General features: G+C 39.6%; 2 protein-coding genes across 2 annotated transcripts; one reads left to right on the top strand and one right to left on the bottom strand.

Annotated features, from left to right (window-relative positions):
- Positions 1-1,160: 1,160 nt before the first annotated feature.
- On the bottom strand, positions 1,161-4,179 carry LOC104414140 (non-functional NADPH-dependent codeinone reductase 2). Its single transcript, XM_010025167.3, has 4 exons — positions 3,493-4,179; positions 2,269-2,512; positions 1,955-2,134; positions 1,161-1,673 (listed from the first exon to the last, which is right to left on the bottom strand). Exons 1-4 carry the CDS (start codon positions 3,834-3,836, stop codon positions 1,449-1,451), a joined length of 993 nt encoding a protein of 330 aa, XP_010023469.1. The 5' UTR covers positions 3,837-4,179; the 3' UTR covers positions 1,161-1,448.
- Positions 4,180-13,186: 9,007 nt separating this feature from the next.
- LOC104414141 (inorganic phosphate transporter 2-1, chloroplastic) lies at positions 13,187-18,975 on the top strand. Its single transcript, XM_010025168.3, has 3 exons — positions 13,187-14,089; positions 17,398-17,589; positions 17,746-18,975. The coding sequence occupies exons 1-3, from the start codon at positions 13,388-13,390 to the stop codon at positions 18,568-18,570; spliced, it is 1,719 nt and encodes a 572-aa protein (XP_010023470.2). The 5' UTR covers positions 13,187-13,387; the 3' UTR covers positions 18,571-18,975.
- The last annotated feature ends 302 nt before the right edge of the window (positions 18,976-19,277 follow it).

The following is a 19,277-nucleotide window of genomic DNA, read 5'->3' as shown; positions in this document are numbered from 1 at the left end:
TCCAAAACAGAATTTTGAAGTTTCTCACATGTGATAAACAGTGTGCGTCCAGGACTTCAAGGTAGTATTTCATTGATTTTTGACTTGATTTTGGGTCGACTAAATTGGGGTTCTTGTAGTATATTAGACTTTTGAAACAGGATTCAGTGCAAAAAGTTATGGCATGACAAAATTTCGTGCTTAAGCTCCGCGCTATGGACAGCTTTAAGAAATTACTTTGGGTGAGCAATTTATTGGTGCGTGGGAGTTGTCTTGTAAGCATTCAAGCTTAGTTTAGTCAAGTCACAGTTGAGGTAGCAATTTACTTAATTTTAACATTGTTTCTCACTTATTTGATAGGATCGCGAGTTCAACGGTTCGAGTAACGTTTGTTATTTGATCATATCTCAAGGTGAGTGGTGCTATCTCTTCTAAAAATTTATAAACTCATATATAAAATGACAAAGATTTGATATTTTATGAGATATGAATAAGCATATTTGTTGCACAAAAGTTGGATCAGGCATTTGCTACGTTTTGATATTTGTGAATGATGTAAAAATTAGATTGTGGAAAAATATAATATGTCTGAGGAACAAAGATGAGAAATATTGTGTATTTTGGGTTCGTGAAACCTTTTTACAAAAAGCTCTTGATTTTGAGAGATATCGATTTGTGAAATGCTTTATGACATACATTTGATTTGATTCTGTTTGTAAAACCAGTTTATGAAATGAGTCTTGGAATGATTTGAAAATTTCTTATGAAAAGTATGAGTTGAGTTGCGAAAAATTATGTGGTTGATTTGTGAAATGTATTGTGATATACAAAATGATTTTTTGGATTTGACATTGTAGATTATGGAAGTTCTTAAATTGACATGCATTTGATTTGATTCTGTTTGTAAAACCAGTTTATGAAATGAGTCTTGGAATGATTTGAAAAATGTCTTATGAAAAGTATGAGTTGAGTTGTGAAAAATTATGTGGTTGATTTGTGAAATGTATTGTGATATAGAAAATGATTTTTGGATGTGCACAAAGAAAGTTCTTAAATTCGCTGATAAATACGGAACTTATTCACCATACATCTTTTCCAGAGTCAGGCATAACTGTTTATAAGACATGTCCATGTGTAAATATAAAAAGCTGAGGATTAGCAAAAGCCAAGAAAACTAGACATGAAAGACAACAAAGAGGGATTACCTTAATTTAATCATGCCCACATTACGCGATTAGCATAGTGTGTCCAAGAGGTCTTACACAACACGACCTGTGCCTGTTCTACAAATTCCACAATCCATACCAAGAAAAAACACTGAACAGTACCAAATATGTGGGACACAGGCTCAAGCCCATGTCTCACACTCCTTTCAAGCTGGCCCAATACATCTATCTATCTGCTACTACAGCCACCCTCAAACATTAGAGTGATCATCTCTCTGAAAGAATGCCATTTCATTCCAAGCTTCAGAGCTCTCCATCCCAAAGCTCTTCCACAGATTTGAATGGCCCTTTGGCTGAGACAAACTCTTCCTTGAGCATCATTCTCTTCTGCGGGATCCGCTCTATCTTCTCATGGTCGCCCTCCGTCAGTTCCCAGTCAAAGATGTTCAGGTTTTCATTCAACCTCTCCTTATTGAAGCTCTTCACCACAAAAGTGACTCCTCGCTCATATAGCCATCTCAGACATACCTGCCAAGAGCAATCTCAGAATGTTGCCGTTAAATTTGCACATGACAATCCATTTTGGCATGCAAGTTTATGCCAATCTCCATCAAAATTTAACAGCCTAATCTCTGTATTCACTTTTGTAACTTCGAATGCTTGGATTTACTAATAATTGCGTGTCTTCCAAGGCCAATTTACTTCTAATATGACTCACATATGTCCAAACATTAGGAGTCACGGTAGTTTATCTTAAAACTGTAACATCTAAAACATTGAAGAGATTAACAATCAACTTGATAGTGAACCTGGGCAATGCTCTTTCCCCGAGCCCTTGCAATCTCTTTCAGAGATTCATTCTCCATGACTTCATTCGTCCCCCAACATGTTCCTCGAGCTCCTAAGGGAGAGAAAGCGGTAATGACAACGTTATTCGCTTTACAGAACTCTCTCAGCTTCTTCTGCTGCCAGAGAGGGTTCATTTCCACCTGAGAGACAATAATTATCCAAACAGTTGTTGGGTCATTTACAATGCGGACAATTGCATACCGCCATGTCAACTAGTTATCAACTTCTTATAATACTTGAAACAGAATTGTATGAATTAGAAAAACAGGCTCACCTGATTTACTGTTGGAGGGATCTTGGCGAAGCTGAGGATGTTTCCAAGTTTCTTGCAAGAGAAGTTGCTTACTCCGATGGACTTTGTGAGACCTAACCTCTGGCATTCTTCCATGGCTGCCCAGACTGCCTCAAAATCCATTGGCATGAGGTCAGATTTGTCCTCTGGGAACCCGTACAACCCTGGCTTACAGCTGATTGGCCAGTGGATGAGATAGAGGTCAAGGTAATCCAATTGCAGATTGCTGCACATATAAAACAGTCATTGAGCTTCAGCTGCTGAATATGGGAGAAAATGATTTTAACAAGAATCAAGATATTGATACTGATGCTGATGATGAAATTAACATGGCCTCCAACATATATGGCTTGGGTTCAAAAATCGTGTATCACGATGACTGAAAATGCCGGTCATGAGCGTCTTGGCTAAATTCAACAACAATATCATTCTCATCTTCCATTACCAATTACCTGAAGGAAAGGAGGCTCACTCACGGTTATAGCCAAAGGACAACTCAATAATTGCATAGGACAGTACACCTAATATAAACAATTTTCATCCTACAAGTGCAACAGATGTAGAGAAAAACACTCTTTAGTCCGTTAATAGAGCAAAATGTTCAAGCTATAACTGATGCGGATACGACTTTATTCGTTCTTTCACATGAATTCATTCTTTCAAGTTTTAATTACAGCAATAGATTTTCCTTATCCTGAGAATCCGAGAGGGCTCCAACTTAGATAAACCGACATGCATCGCTACAATATTTGGTGTTAGAAGCTGCTCAACTCAAGTCTAAGGAACATCCATGAAACAAGCTGAACAGCAAACATGTTCATCTTTCTTAGGAAGACCACTAATTTCTGCTGGTGCGTCAACAGATGAGCCGACAAACAAGAATGATTAAAAAAAACTACCCAACAAGGTACTTTGTTGTCACTTGTCAGAATGTTTAAAATCATCGTTTTTAAAATCATCAACCAAAACAATAAGTGGTCCCACTGGATATATTGAAAACTCGATCACAGTACAACAACTATTACTAATTCCAGAACGAAGACAGACCCAGATAGCAGGATTCTGCAGAGACAGTTTGCAAGCAACTTCGCCAAAATGATTGAAACAATCAACCTCAATTCTATGCATTATAAATCCTAATCGTGAACAACACAACAACCATACAATTCATGGATGAGATAAAGGTCCAATCGATAATCGATTTACCTCAGCGACTTCCTGAGCGCAGGCACGACGAGATCCGCGTGGGCGTCGCTGCTCCAGAGCTTTGAGGTGACGAAGAGCTCGGCCCTCGAGCCGACGAGCCCGAGCCCGAGCGCTTCGGCCAGGACTTCCCCGAGCGGCTCCTCCGACCCGTACAAGGAAGCCGTGTCGAAGTGCCTGTACCCGAGCTTGATCGCCTCCAGCACCGCCGCCTTCATCGCCGCCGCGTCGAGGGGGTCCGCCGCCGTGCCCAGGCCGATGACTGGCATCGGGCGGCTCCCCGCGGCGGCTGAGCCGAGCGGCACCTCCGGGACCCTGATCGTCGACGGCCCTGAAGCACTCTCCATTTCCGGCTCCAACTTCGTCCGCAGGTCAAGACGACGAGCGGAAGAACCCAGGATGGTCTCGAGGGCTTTCGGCACGCGAAGTGAAGAGGAGCAGTTCAGGCGTCGCGAGTCAAAAAAGCTGCAGGTCGGGGGCTTACCCGAAAGTCCTCGCAGCCATCAAGCTTTCAACGTGAGTTTCAAGCAGTAAGCACTTCCCATGATTGGGAGCTCAGCTTCGACTTGGCGGCGATGGTGGGGCCTCGCGGTGGGGCGTCCACGTGGCTCGTATCCTGTCCGAGATCGGTTCTGGTGTCGGCACGGACGGACGGAACCTAGAAGAAGCTTCAGGATCTGCGGAGGCCGTGGAGTCTTCATCGAAATCGGACCGTTGACCGTGAGTTTGCTGGGCTGAGGCAAAGCGGAGTATGTTAATAAATTATTTCCTATATCAGATTTACACGTGCGGCGCTCCAGTTCTCACGAGGGTTGGGATCTGGACGCGCCACCACCCCAGGATTCGGACGGCCCGGATTTATCTCCCATGTGTGATCATTGAAAAATGAGATAAAGGTACCGGAAATTCTTAAATTTCTCAAAAAAGTGCATTGGGTCCCAAATTTTTAAAAAAATAGAATTAAGTCCTAAATTTTATCAAGTCTATGCAATCGAGTCTCTTCATTAACTCAACCCAAATTGACAAACAAAATCTCAATTGCGTCAACTTAACAAGTTTTAACACTTAATTACACAAACTCGACAAACTTTACGATTTGTTTGCATTTTTTGGAAATTTAAGGATTTAATTGCACTTTTATGATAAATTTTAGGACTTAGTTATACTTTTTAGAAATTTTATGACTCAATTATATATTCGTGAAAAGTTTTAGAACTTTCAGTACACTTATCCCTTAACAATTTTATGTAACTTGGGAGTTTTAGGATCGAAAATGTGAATCACAAGCATAAGGCATTAGTTCCCAGGTCCAAGCACAATGTAACGGACCTTGGCCATCCAGCTGAAAAACCATCAAAACATTCCGTCCTTCTCGAATACAATTCCTTCGGGACAACGGTCGATGGGTTGGCCAAGATAACAACGGGATTTATGATTGATAAACTTGAACATACGATACAAGAGTCTGATTTGTTATAAAAAAAAAAAAAAAATTACTAGCGAAAAATGGGCATATGATGGCCGACAAAGGCAAAAATTTCGAAATTTAGCTTTGGCACTATGACAGCTTAATTGACGTGCAAATCGCTAATATGTTCATCTAAAAATATGCATTTTGAAGTGTAAAATCAGACATTATGAGTACTCAGTGCGTCGAGAACTTACCCAGTGGTCTGATAGAGCTTTAGACCAGCAAAACACCGGTAAACTCAAAAGAGAAACCACCAAAGATGTTGGCACCATTTCAAAATTTGATCAGCGTTAAAGGGTTAAAGGGTAAGGGGTTCCAGGGTGAGTAGGTCTCAAACTTAAAAGCTAAAATCTACCTTGTCAAAATCAGTTCTCAATTTTTGGAACTTGGTATCTATCTTGTAGATGAGAATCGACCTTGTCGATCTAAACTGGTCCTAGGATCTATTTGGGAATCGACGAATTTCCTTTTCTTTTCTTTTTCTTTTTTTATATTTCTTAGAAGCATAGACTAAAGTAAAACATCTCTTTATTTACAATTGAGACAAATAACAGTTACAGGAAATTAGCAAAGCAATTGGAAAGGAGCCAACTCATCCCTTAATCGACCAAGATGAAAGTTAAAGTAACAATGAAAATTCCCATCCGCCAAAAGCACTATTCCATAATATATGAAAAAATTAAGGCATCTTCAACTACGGTATTGTGGAGTGTTTGGAACCGTCAATGATTGAAACACTTGAATTATTGAAGGAGGTGGAGGTCAAACAATCTATGTCCCTGAAAAGTTTGCCCCATGTGCCGACATTCAACGAGTTGGAGACACATCAAACGTGGCCAGAAGCTGTCGAGCACACCATTCAACTGGGGAAGCGATTATGTAGGACAAATAACCATCATAAAAAATGCAAGAACTTATGCTAGATGAGTATGAAATGTATGCAAGTTAGAGATAAGCAGTTCTAAATCGGGTAGATTCCCGATCTGGAACTTGCCCTATTAGGATCACTTTCCAGTTGTTGACATCTGGAATAGAACCATAACTGATGGGGTATGGTCGATCCAACCCGATATCAAGGTCTAGCCAAACTAGTGCTCACCCTTAATCATTTGTCTCCCCAACTTCTCATTTCTTTTTCTACTTCACACCTCTCCTTTTTGTATTCTTGATGACTTCGAAAAAAAAATTGAGAATTTTTTTTTAAAATATGTTTCTGTCAGATTTGGGACTGTCGTGGCTCTGTGTCGGCTTAATAAGTAGAATCAAGTTTCCTTCAATGTTGACCTAAAAACCATAGATGAAGAAGTCTATTGGGATTCTAATGGGATGCTCAAAGGCTTACAAAATAAAGGCGGGAAGTCGTAAAATTAGGGAGAGGAGTTAGGAAATTGTCAAAGCGTAAGCTCATATACAACAAATTTGGGCATACTTCTTGTGGTCTGGCGTTTGAATGTTTACACTAACCTTGTAACATCCCTTTAAAGTCATTATCTAATAGCTCAGGCTGTGTTTTTGGGCTAATTCTACAACTTGAACCGGGCCGGGCTTTTGGGCTTCATAGTGTGTAGCTATGTAGCACGGACACTCTCCGGAAGCTTTCATGTTGTGTCCGACACTCCGACACGTGTCTGACACGCTCCGACACGTCCCGACATGCTCCAACACGCGGTCAACGAGTGTTGAAAAATCCAACACGTGGTCAACTCTCTTCGACATGCTCCAACACGCGAGTCCAGAATTCTGACACACGATTCCGACACGCACGAGGTCAATTTTAAAAATTTCTAATACTTGGGGGGTCAAAATATAAATATACACAAAAGAAGTAATAAAATTGCTATAAATATACACGCATGGAGTCTTTTTCTTTTTCAGTTTTGTTTTTTTATAATTTTTTTAGCTTTTTTAAAAGTCTTTTACTATGAAAGAAGTAATAAAAAATGCTATATATGATAAATAAATAAATTTAAAAATATCATTTCAGCATTTTCTTTAAACAATGTTTTTTCCTCTAAGTTTTATGTATTAATGTAACAAATTAAAATAATGAATGATATTATTTAATATTTTTTCGTAAATTAATTCTAGGCTATTATTATTATTTATTTATGAATTTATCTATAAAAATATATTTAATATATAACGTGTCGGAATTCTCTATTTTTAAGAAATGACGTGTCGGCGTGTGGTGTCGTGTCGTGTCGTGTCACGTGTCGAATGTCCGTATCGATGCTACATAGGTATGTAGCCTAAAATGGCTCGATCAGATCTGAAATTGTTTATTTTTCCGTATTCAATTATCATATCTAGATGAATAATTCAATGGACCCACACATCATCAGAGAACAATCTCTTATCACTCTTTTTTGTAGCATTTCTTCTTGTTAATCGAATTACTCTTCCAAGTCAACAAGAACAAGGTTTATCAATGGTTTCCCTCAAATTTGAGCCCCTGCATATAAAGAGTGAAGAAGGGCTCGAATCTAGTTGATGGGCTCTTGAAGTAAAAAGCCTAGACACTTGTAGCTCATTAGAAATTCGACAAAATTCAAGGCTCTATTTGTTCTACAAAAAATAAATATTTTGAAAAATATTTTTCTTAGAAATTTTTTACTTATATTATTTGAAATAATTAGTCGATGAAAAATTATTCCTTACTGACAATAATTTTTATTTAAATATTTTCATGAACGATGAAAGTATTTCTCGTTAATTCATTTTTGTAAGTGACATAAGTGATCATTTTTAGAAAAATGTTATTAATGTACATGAGCCAACCCACCAACGAATAGGGTTAGGCATCCATGTCACATCTTCCATTCATTTCGAGAGAAATAAACTCATGCCAAATTGAAAAGGAGAATTTCGGATCGGATCTTAGCCTACCCAATTCAAATAGGCACGAATATGAAAGGGCGGGCTAGTCTCTATTATTCGATTTTTTAGGGATATATTGAAGTAAATATAATAGGGTTAATACCACAAAAAATCCAAATTAATATATATGTGATAAAGAATCACTCGTAAGAAAAATAATTAATGAGATGGGAGCAGCATAGCCCTTGTGAGGATACAATGACCCTCGCCCTAAGAGCTAAGGTAAGTGCGTCCAAGCCCTCAATTTAACTTAGGTTATGCTTTTCTGGTCATCGGCTCGAGGAAGGCGGCCGGGGTGGAGCCAAACCACGGCCATTGTAGGCCACCTCGGTCACTCTCCTATTTTTTCTAAACGTGCTCTTCACACCTTCTCTTTTTAAAAGATTTGATGGTTTGTGATATGTCTTTCTTATGTTTTTAGAAGGTTTATCTGGCTTTTATCTTCTTCTTTTTTCATATTAGGCCAGACAGGGCATTATCTCGGCCTAATGAGGCACCTTGCCAGCCTCATAAGTCATCTATGTTAACCTTAACTCATCAAGTTTTATAAAAAAATAAATATATTTTGTGGGCCTCCATGTTTTATCATTATTATATTTTTATTAAAATGTGTGAAGTTAAATTATTTAATTATATAGTTGGCCTTTTTGGAAAAGGAACGGATCTGGAATAGTTGCTAAATCATAGGCTTATGTACTCCATGTTATATAGTGGTAGAATGTTCAACTATGAAACAACGTTTTTATCTAATAACAATTGACGATGATTTCATAAAGCTTTACATTATAGAAGAGTAGTTCACACATGGAACAATGTTTCAGTATCTATGCAACGCATTGCCAAAATTTCTAAGAGGGATTTATTTAGATTTTTTTTTTATGACTCGGGAACCGCCGTACTGCCGACAACCGGCGACGTAAACCCGGGGCGACACTAGCGTGGGGACCCATCTCCTATGGCGCCACACTTAAGTCGCGCAAATGCGACCGCGGTGACTCGAACCTACCCCCAACTAGAAGAGGGGGGAATGCCCGAACCAACGCGTCCACAACGAGGTAGGTGGGATTTATTTAGAGTTAAAGCCTTGAAAAACCCCAAATGACAAATTAATCACAGACTAATTTTTTAACTACTAAAAACCCTAAATTTGTATACATGTCACAAATTTACCCTGAATTAATTTTTTGAGCATCAAAAACCCTAAATTTGGTACACCTATGACACATTTCGCCTAAACTAATTTTTTGACAGTTGGAAACCCTAAATTGGTACATTTATGACAAATTTACCTTCCGTAAAATTAGATTAATACCACAAAAAATCACAAAACTTATACACGTGTGAAAACGGAGGATAAAACCCAAAATTGGTATACCCATCAACCACTACGTGTCATCTAACTCAGCAATTTAATAGTAAAATTTAACGAAAATTCACAGAAGATGAATATGTCACATGCATACTGGTTTAAGGATTTTGGTGGTCAAAAAATTAATAATCTGTCATATGTATACCATTTATGGTTTTTTGATCAAAAAATTAATTTTGAACAAATTTGTCACAAGTGTATCCATCTTGGGTTTTTCATGGTATTAACCCATTTATTTATATTGTAAAGCTTCATACAGCATTTCACAGGGATTTTCTATGGCTCAAAAATTGATCCGTCGCCCTAAAAATATCACACCCTAATATATTTTCCCATATTTCTTCCAAAACAAAATGTGCTAGCAAACAAACACAAACCATTTCAAATTTTGATCAATTATTCTAGGGTGGACAAATTCAAGATTTGAAATCTAGAACCTACATTGTCGGGATGAGTTCCTAATTTTTGGAACTTAGAATTTATCCTATAAACCCTAGAACTGTAGATCCAGTCTAGTTCTAGGATTTACCTGAAAGCTAGTGGATTCCTTTTTCTTTCTTTTTTCTTTTTTTACATTCCTTAAAAATAACAAATTTTAGTAAAACTATCTCCTAATTTACAATCGAGACAAATAGCAGTCATAACAAAATACTAAAGTAATAACACGATGAGTAACATAGTACAAAACAAACGGATATACACAATTCATCCCTTAGCCAAGCAAAATGAACATTAGAGTAATAATAAAAATTCCCATCCGCCAAAAAAAACTTCCATAGAATATGAAAAAACTAAGGCATCTTCAATGATGTGGGTGAGCATGGTTCCAAGATGGAACCTAGAACCTAAAACCGGACTAAACCTGGAACCCGAGAATTGGATTGAGAACTGGACCGATGGGAACATAATCGGTCTAGGTTCCAAGGTATGCAATATAGATTCCAGGTTAGAAGAACATGTTTCAACAAGTATATTCTAGGTTTTAAGTTGGTGGAACCTAGAACTTGAAATCTGTAACATAAAACGTGAAACAAGTTTTTTGTATTTTTCTTGGTACATATGTTCACGCAATCATGCGGTATCCATGGCGTTCGATGATGAATGTATAATCTATAACCATTAGTCTAAGCTTTCATTTTATGGCGAAATTTTTACTTCGTTAATATTTCATATTTTTTTTTTGTCTATATATAAGTTGTGGTCAGTGGATTGTAGTAGCAAGTGATGATCATTAAATGTGATAATTCACTTCAATAGCTCAATCAATACAGGTGGAAGTTTTGTAGACTTGAAACCGACCTTGAAACTTGTGATAAGGTAAGTAGATTTCAAGTTCCAGGTCTAGGTTATGCAGAGTAGGTTCTAAATCCTGAGTTCCAAAGAATGAGAAATCTGCTCCAACACGTAGGTTCTAGGTTTCAAGTTCCAACTTTCAAATTGAACCTCTACAAAATATAGAACTACTCACCCCTTCTATGGAGTGTTTAGAGCTACTGACAATTGAAATAATTGAATTATTTGAAGGAGGTGAAGATCAAACAATCCATGTTCCCAAAAAGTTTGCCTAATGTGCCAATATTTAGCAAGTTGGAGACAGATTGGACCTCATCAGAAGCTGCAAAGCACATTATTCAGTTGGGGAAGCGATTATGACCCTCAATATCGTAGGAAAAATAAGGATCATCCCAAAAGTGCAAGGACTTCCACTAGACAAGTACAAATATATTCAAGTTAAAAGTGAGCGATTTCAAGGTGAGCAGATTATAGGTTATAGGTTCTAGGTTTGGAACCTGTCTTATCAAGATCGGTTCCTAGTTTTTGAAACTTGAAACCTATATTATAGACCTTGAAACCATATTGGAACTGGCCGGGTAGAGTTGATCCAATTTCAAGGTCTACCCTAAATCAATGGGCACTCTTAATCAATGGTTTCCCCAATTTCTTTTTTCTTTTTCCACTTCACACCTTTTCTTTTAATATTTTTGATGACTTCAAAATACTCTTGAGAATATTTCTTTGAAAAATGTTTCTATGAAATTTGGGACTGGTGCGGTTTTGTGTCAGCCTTACGAGTTGAATCAGGTTTCCTCCTCTACTAACCTACAAACCATAGATGAAGAAATCGATTGGGATTCTAATGGGATGCTCGAATGCTTACAAAGTAAAGGTGGGAAATTTAAAAATTAGGGAGAGGAGTTAGGAAATTGACAAAGTGTTAGCTCAGATACAACAAATTTGGGCATTCATGTTGGGGTCTGGTGTCTGAGTATTTATATTAGGGTAAAAGTCACTAAAAACTTTAAATTATGCCAAATATGACACATTTATCCTAAACTATTTTTTATGACACAAAAATCCCTAAATTTATACCAACATGACATATTTACCCCAAATTTGTATGTTGTGACATATTTACCTTAAATTTCTTTTTTTGACATCAAAAACTTCAAACTTATATCCGCATGACACATTATCCAAAAAATTTAGTGTCAGAAAAAAATGTAAGGCACAAGTAAAAATTTGGACCTTTTGATGTCATAAGAAAAAAATTAAAATAAATGTATCACACGATTACAAGTTTGGGATTTTTTGTGTCACGACAAATAGTTCATGATAAATATATCACAATCGGCATAGTTTAAGGTCTTTACTGGCTTTTTCCCTTTATGCTAACCTTGCACCATTCCTTTAAATTCATTATCTAATAGCTCAAGCTGAGTTTTTGGGCTAATTCTACAGCTCGGACCGAGCTAGGCTTTCGAGCTAAAATGGCCCAGTCCGACCTGAACAATTTTAATTTTTCGTATGCAATTATCATATCTAAATACCCACATCATAAGAGAACGAACATCACCTCTTAGCAGTATTTTTTTGTATCATTCGTTAGCTGAATTACTCTTCCAACTTAAAAAGTTTCAAGAGTGGCTTTTGTCAGAGTTGAAGAAGGGCTCTCATCTAAAATTGATTGATGGGCTCTCGAGGTAAAAAGCTTGAGCAATTGTCGCGCATTAGAAATTCAACAAAATTCAAGACTATTATTTTCGTAAAAAAATGAATACTTTAAAAAATATTTTCTTAAAAATAATCACTTATCTAACTTAAAATAATTAATTGAGGAAATGTGTTTATTAGTGATAATAATTTATGTCTAAATATTTTCGTCAACGATAAAAATTATTCTTGTTAATTCATTTTTGTAAATGATATGAGTAATCACTTTTAGAAAAATGTTATCCAAAAGGAAGGCCCACCCAGGTGTCTATGTCACATGACCTTCTGTTCATTTTCCGCAAAATGAATTACAAGTGAGCAGTTCCAAGCTCTTTATAGGTTTCACCTAGAATTTAAAACCTACCCACTAAAAATAGGTTCTTCATTTTTCAAAACCTAAAATTTACCTTACATACCTTAGAATTTAAAACTTTTGAATAATTATAAATAATCCACTAACCATAACTTATATTTACACACATGAAGAATAAGATATATTAATAATGTACAAATCTCAATCATAAATTAGAAACTGAGACTAGTGATTCAAAATTATATATTCATCATCAAATGCTATGAAATATCATAGGGTCATGCTCAAGAAAAAAAAAACTTCTTTCGAATTACATAAAATCCGAAATCTATTCTGCATACCTTGAAACTTGAAACCGAACGATTCCTACCGATTCGATTCCTTAATTCTAGATTCTATTTTAAAATCAAACTCACCCCTAAAACGAATGCATCCCAAATTATAGAGGAGAATTTCACATCTTAGCTCGGCCCGATCTGAAGAGGCCCGGATTCATAAAAGGGCGTACTAGTCTCTATTATTTTATTTTGTGGGGGTTTTTTGTAGTTTGAATTGAAGCGAAAACAATAAGACTTTTGAAAGAAAAAAAGGAGAGCAAACAAGCACCACTCATTTGGAGAGAGAAGCGCAACAAGCAGCCAAATCCATTCCGCACCGCACTCCTCCCCACCAGAAAAACTCTTGTATTGAGAAACAGCACATTAATGAAATCTCTTCCATCTTCTTCACCTCCATCTCTCTTCCCTTTCTCCCTCCTCCTCCTCCTCCCATGGCCGCCGCCGCCGCCGCCATCAATTCTCCTACCTAACAGCGATCCGCCCCCCTCCATCCCCATTACTCTCTCGCCACCTCTTCCCCCTCCACACACAGCAAACCCATGACTTCGCCGTACTTCTTATCCTCCACCAAACAGTACGCCACCACACCCGAACCCCTCTTCCTCCTCCTCCGCCGCCGCCACCACCTCCCAAGACACCGAGTCCTTTCGCTACTATCCTCGGACATTGGCGAAGCTCACTTCCCGCGGAAACCGTCCACCTTCTCTCTCCAACTGCTCCGACCGTCCCACCGTCTGGGGAAGCCCTCCTTTGCCACCACCATCTCGTCCTCCTTCGAGGGGGAGGAAGAAGGAGAACAGCGGCAGGATGAGGTGCCGGAAGGCATGGCGGAGGCGTTCCACATCTCTTCGAGCACCGCCACTGCGATCTCGGTCCTCATCGCCGTCGCCGTCTTTTCCTTCCCGCTGCTGATGAAGTCGCAGCTGGGGGCGGGGGCGCCGCTGAAGAGCCGGGCGCTGACGTACGTGACGCTGCTGTTCGGGTTCTACATGGCGTGGAACATCGGGGCGAACGACGTGGCGAACGCGATGGGGACGTCGGTGGGCTCGGGGGCGCTGACGCTGCGGCAGGCGGTGGTGACGGCGGGGGTGCTGGAGTTCTCTGGAGCGCTGCTGATGGGGACGCACGTGACCAGCACGATGCAGAAGGGCATCCTGGTGGCCGGCGTCTTCCAGGGCAAGGACAGCCTCCTCTTCGCCGGCCTCCTCTCCTCCCTCGCCGCCGCCGGCACTTGGCTCCAGGTACCATTCAATTCTTAGAATAGACGATTAGGAAGAGGCTAAATTAGTAAACCAGGTTCCACGGATTGCACGAAGAGACTACTGTTGTCATGTGGTATATAGTGTTATTGTCGTGAACTGTCCTGTATGTTTGGTGTTAGAAGTGACTGGTTTCAGCGTGGGTCGATTGCCACCCAGGAATTTAGAATCACTGAGCAGGATCAATTCCTAGTTTGTGGAATCGGAAACCGGCCCACTTGATCTTGGAACCGGCAGTAATATTTAGTAAATTCCTAGTTCTTGCTCTTAAAAGCTGTACCAAATAACAACCTGAATAGAGGAGTAAATTAGCAGACGGCAAAACAACCAATCAAGTTGGAGATGAAGTTTTCATCCAGTGAGCGGAACTCACAATCCGGTCATTGCCATTCACTTGCTGCAATTGTTCAATGAACATCTTGAGAATCAGCATCTTTGCATCAAGCAGGACAGAACATGCTAAGTCTTAAACTGGAGAGGCGGGTGTGAGTTTTTTAGGATAAGTCTTAAACTTTGCCAAAAAAAATAAAATTGGGCCAGTTTTGTCGGTCCAATTCGGTCTCGCCCCTAGAACCTGGAATCAAACTGATTCCTGGGGAAGGCTGATCCAGTTCCCGATTCAACCCAAGAGTGATACTCGCCTCTATTTGATATGATTTTTTGAGAATTCATATATATAAAGTTGCGGAATCAAATCATGTCTCATTGAATATCATGTCATTTGGATTCATAAGGGTATAAAGATGCGTATTTTATCTAGATAATTACATAAAAAAAAGAAGAAAAAAGAAGTAAAGAAATGGGGAAAAATTACAGAAAAAGAAAAGGCAGGACACACGTCTCAATTGCTTTGACAAGGTATAACTTTTTTTTAGTAACTATTCATAACTCTTATGTAAAGAATCAGTCATAACAAAAATAATTAATGAGATGGGGGGGGGGGGGTTGGAGGGATACGACGACCCTCGCCAACCCCAAGAGCTAAGGCAAGAGGTGGGTAAACCTTGATCTAAGGCTAGGCAAGTGCGGCCAAGCTCTCGATTGAGCTCGCGAGGGTTGCACCTACCGTCATCTAGTTAAGGCAAGGGTCATGCTTTTCTCATCGTGGCTCCAGGAAGGCAGCCATGGTCGGGCTAAACCACAGCCATTGTAGGCCACCCGGTCACTCTCCTTTTTTTTCTATATGCTTTTCACAAGTTCAATTTCTAAAAGATTTTGTGTTTCTAAAAGGTTTATCTTCTTCTTTCTTTTCATATTAGGCTTAATGGGACACATTGCTAGCCTCATAAGTAGACATGTCAAAATGAGTCATAAACCGATTTATTAACTCATATATAATAGGTTGAGTTGTTATATGAGTTAGTTATATTGGATAAATAGGTCATAAATAGGTTTAAATATAATATAAATGTTAAATGGGTCATAAATGAGTTTATAACTTATTTAGACTTAACTTATTCCTATAACTCTCTCTTTGTTATCTCCCACTCACTCAATCTCACTCTCACTCACTCTACTTGTGTAATCCATGTACCACATGACCTTTATTAATATTTTTCTTTGTTTCAACCTGACAAATTAACTCCATTTCAATAAATCCATAAAACTTGGAAAAAAAATAGTAATTCACATTCTAGACTTGCATATCAAACGTGTCTAAAGAAAAAAGAGAAAAACTTGAGGGTAAATTGTATATCACAGAAAGTGAGAGTAAAAAAAAAAAAAGATGAGAAAATATTAGATTTTTCTTCTTTTCTAATTTGTTATTTTTATTATTGATTTTTATTATTTCACATATACATTTTGACCCTTCATTTATTGAAAATTTTTAAATTAACCTCGCATGTCAAAATCATGTGTCGAAAATTCACATGTTGAAATTCCGTCTCGAGTGTCGAAAAATTTAACCAAGTGTCAGATTTTCCGACACGTGTTAACCGAGTGTCCGAGAATATCCAAGAGTATCGAACACTACAGAGAGTGTCAGACACATGTCAAAATGTCCGATATGACACGAAGGTTCCCAAAGAGTGTCGGTACCTCCTAGTTCATTCAAGTTTGGAAATGAGTTTTCCTACGTTAAGTTAAGTATGAAAGCATTTAAGTAATATGAGTTGTGTTAGATTGGGTATGGATCAATAAATTTGCATTACAAATCAGTGGGTCATAAACGGGTTGATGAATCAATTTGAATTGAATCATTTATGAGCTAATCCAAACCCGATCCAACCCATCTTTGACAGGTCTACAGTCATAAGTCATCTATGTAACCTTAACTCAACAACTTTGCTAGTGCATTAATGTCTTAACAGTTTACTCCATAAAGGAGGATATTTAAATTTAAGAAAATAAATATATTGTGGGAGCCTCCATATTCTATCATTTAGTATATTTTTTTATTAAAAAGTGTGAAGTTGAATTATTTTATCATGTATTTGGTTTTTGCTAGAAAAGGGATGCATTTGGAATAGTTGCTAAGCACAAGCTTATGTACTCCATGTTTTATAGTGCTACAGTATTCAGATATAAAATCACCTTTTTTTCTAATAACGGGTGACAATGATTTCATAAAATTTTACATGATATCAGAGCAATTTACATAAATGGAATAATATTTCGGTATCTATACAAGGTATTGCCAAAATTTCTATTTCCATGGATTTTCTATGACTCGAAAACTGATCCCTTGTCCTAAAAATATTGCACCCTAGTTTATTTTCTCATATTTCTTGCAAAACAAAAGTTGTGCTAGCATGCAAACACTTTAAAAATATACCGAGATTAATTCTTTTGTGTTCCAATGATTACAGTTTTTTTTAGTATAAGATCCTTGGGGATTGCCCTTGTATTTTGTTGTCATTACTCATTAGAATCGTTAATATCTTATCTAGGCTACTGTAAAGGCATCATGCCCTGTGAGCCAAAGCCCTAAAACAACAATGCCTTTCTAACTCAAAAGCCCTTTGGGATTGGAAAAGTCTTAGCTTCTTCCCCCAACTTTCAATCCAACAGAAGTTGATAACCATGGTGTAAAAGCCACACAAGAAGATCATAGCTCATCAACAATCACTTGCTTCTGAGATGCACAAGAGAAGTGAGCTTGCTCTAGCTTCTTGAGCTGCATCAGTGATGTCTGCAGTATAGTTTATGCCAATGCTTTTAAGGGTCGATGGACGGAGTTCTGAAGAAAGGCTCACCGGAGCTGTTGATAACTCACCGGCTTTGTTACTTTCGGCAGAACCGTTGCTGGGGTTTTAAGTAATGTTGGGTTTTATTTTGTTTTTGATCAGATCGCGTCCTACTACGGTTGGCCCGTCTCCACCACACACTGCATTGTAGGATCGATGGTCGGGTTCGGGCTTGTGTACGGAGGACCGGGCGCTGTTTTCTGGACATCGCTGGCAAGGGTGATGTCGTCGTGGGTTGTTTCGCCTCTGATGGGCGCTCTGGTCTCGTTCGTCGTCTACAAATGCATCCGCCGGGTATGCTCCCCGTCCTCCATGAGACATGCCTTGTTCATTGTTCGGACATCTGAATAGATTAGTCTGCTTCGACTCTGTTGTCTAAGATATGCTTCCTTTCTTTGAAACCTAACCTTGCTTTTAGCTCTGCTTTCTGAATGATCTTTGCTATGCCAGTTCGTGTACAGTGCTCCGAATCCAGGACAGGCTGCTGCTGCCGCTGCGCCGGTTGCGGTGTTTGTCGGCGTGACCGCAATCTCCTTTGTGGCTTTCCCGCTCAGCAAGAGCTTCCCTCTGGCTGTGGCCCAGGCTTTAGCCTGTGGCACGGCCGGTGCAGTCTTGGTTAACCGAATCATCTGGAAACAGCTCGGTCATCTCCTCGACAAAGCCGGCTCGTCCGGGATGGAGCCAAAAGAAGCGCCCGCGCTCAATCAAAACATCGGATTCCTGACCGAAATCGCTGGCCCGAAAGGCACCCAACTGGAGATAGTGTACGGGGTGTTCGGGTACATGCAAGTCCTGTCAGCCTGCTTCATGTCATTCGCTCACGGGGGGAACGACGTATCGAACGCAATCGGTCCATTGGCCGGTGCTCTGTCCATTCTTCACGGCGGGGCGGGTGGGGCCGAGATCGTTATCCCGACTGACGTTCTTGCCTGGGGAGGATTTGGAATCGTCGCGGGCCTCATGATGTGGGGGTACAGAGTGATAGCCACGATCGGGAAGAAGATTACGGAACTCACGCCGACCAGAGGCTTTGCCGCCGAGTTCGCAGCAGCGACCGTGGTCCTGTTCGCATCGAAGCTGGGCCTGCCCATCTCGGCCACTCATACACTGGTCGGCGCCGTCATGGGGGTCGGGTTTGCGAGAGGGCTGAACAGCGTGAGAGCGGAGACTGTCCGGGAAATTGTGGCCTCGTGGGCAGTGACGATCCCCGTCGGTGCATTCTTTGCGGTCGTCTACACATGGATACTGACGAAGCTCTTGTCATACGTATTTTGAGCACTTATACTTCACCCAGAAGACGATGATGGATGGTTAGTTCGACACCTGTTGTTACGATCCAATCTTGCTCTTCCCTGATGATTCTGGGGAATGATTTTTGCTTTCTCTGAGCTTTAAGGCAATTGCCGTCGAGTCGAAGTCTGCTTCATATTTTGAACAAGAGCTCCCCGTCCAAAATTGCTTCTCCTGCTTGTGTTTGTTTCAAAGCTTGAGCTCTTTCTTATCCTCCGAGTCAGTTCCTGGATGTGTTCTATTGCCTCCTTCCAGATGAGCAAATGCACAATAGCCGTTGTGCATGACTAGCAAGCAATGTTGAAGGAGGATTATCTTCCACCTATGAGGTCTTAGAATAGCATTTGTAAGGCTCTTGAGCAGAATAAATCAGCACTGGCCTTATGAGTACGGTTGCCGCCATCCCTTCACTTCATAACTTCTGTTGGCCTGACTGGAACCACCAGTTTTCGCATTTCCGGTAAGCACCAGCGCGAGCCAACGCTTGTTCAGAGATGTAATGGATTTCTTCGCAGCGATTCCTATTGGTACAGAAGAAAAACGAAGAAAAACTAAAACTACTAAGTCCACCCACAGCAAAGCAGATCTTGAAATTCTGTCATATAGCCATCCCTAACTTGATCTGGCACACCGTGAAAATTGAACACATTCCAATACCCACTTTGGCAAAGCTTGTCAGCATGATTTGCCCC

This window comes from Eucalyptus grandis, chromosome 6 (genome assembly GCF_016545825.1).
Source record: "Eucalyptus grandis isolate ANBG69807.140 chromosome 6, ASM1654582v1, whole genome shotgun sequence".
NCBI lineage: Eukaryota > Viridiplantae > Streptophyta > Magnoliopsida > Myrtales > Myrtaceae > Eucalyptus > Eucalyptus grandis.
This window is presented reverse-complemented; position numbering and strand designations above follow the sequence as displayed.

Coding starts and splice junctions, on each gene's coding strand:
- LOC104414141 (XM_010025168.3), top strand. CDS start 13,388: ATGACTTCGCCGTACTTCTTATCCTCCACCAAACAGTACGCCACCACA. Junction 14,090..17,397: donor CCGCCGGCACTTGGCTCCAG/GTACCATTCAAT, acceptor GTTTTTGATCAG/ATCGCGTCCTACTACGGTTG. Junction 17,590..17,745: donor TCTACAAATGCATCCGCCGG/GTATGCTCCCCG, acceptor TTGCTATGCCAG/TTCGTGTACAGTGCTCCGAA.
- LOC104414140 (XM_010025167.3), bottom strand. CDS start 3,836: ATGGAGAGTGCTTCAGGGCCGTCGACGATCAGGGTCCCGGAGGTGCCG. Junction 2,135..2,268: donor TCCCTCCAACAGTAAATCAG/GTGAGCCTGTTT, acceptor ATTGTCTCTCAG/GTGGAAATGAACCCTCTCTG. Junction 1,674..1,954: donor GGGGAAAGAGCATTGCCCAG/GTTCACTATCAA, acceptor TGCTCTTGGCAG/GTATGTCTGAGATGGCTATA.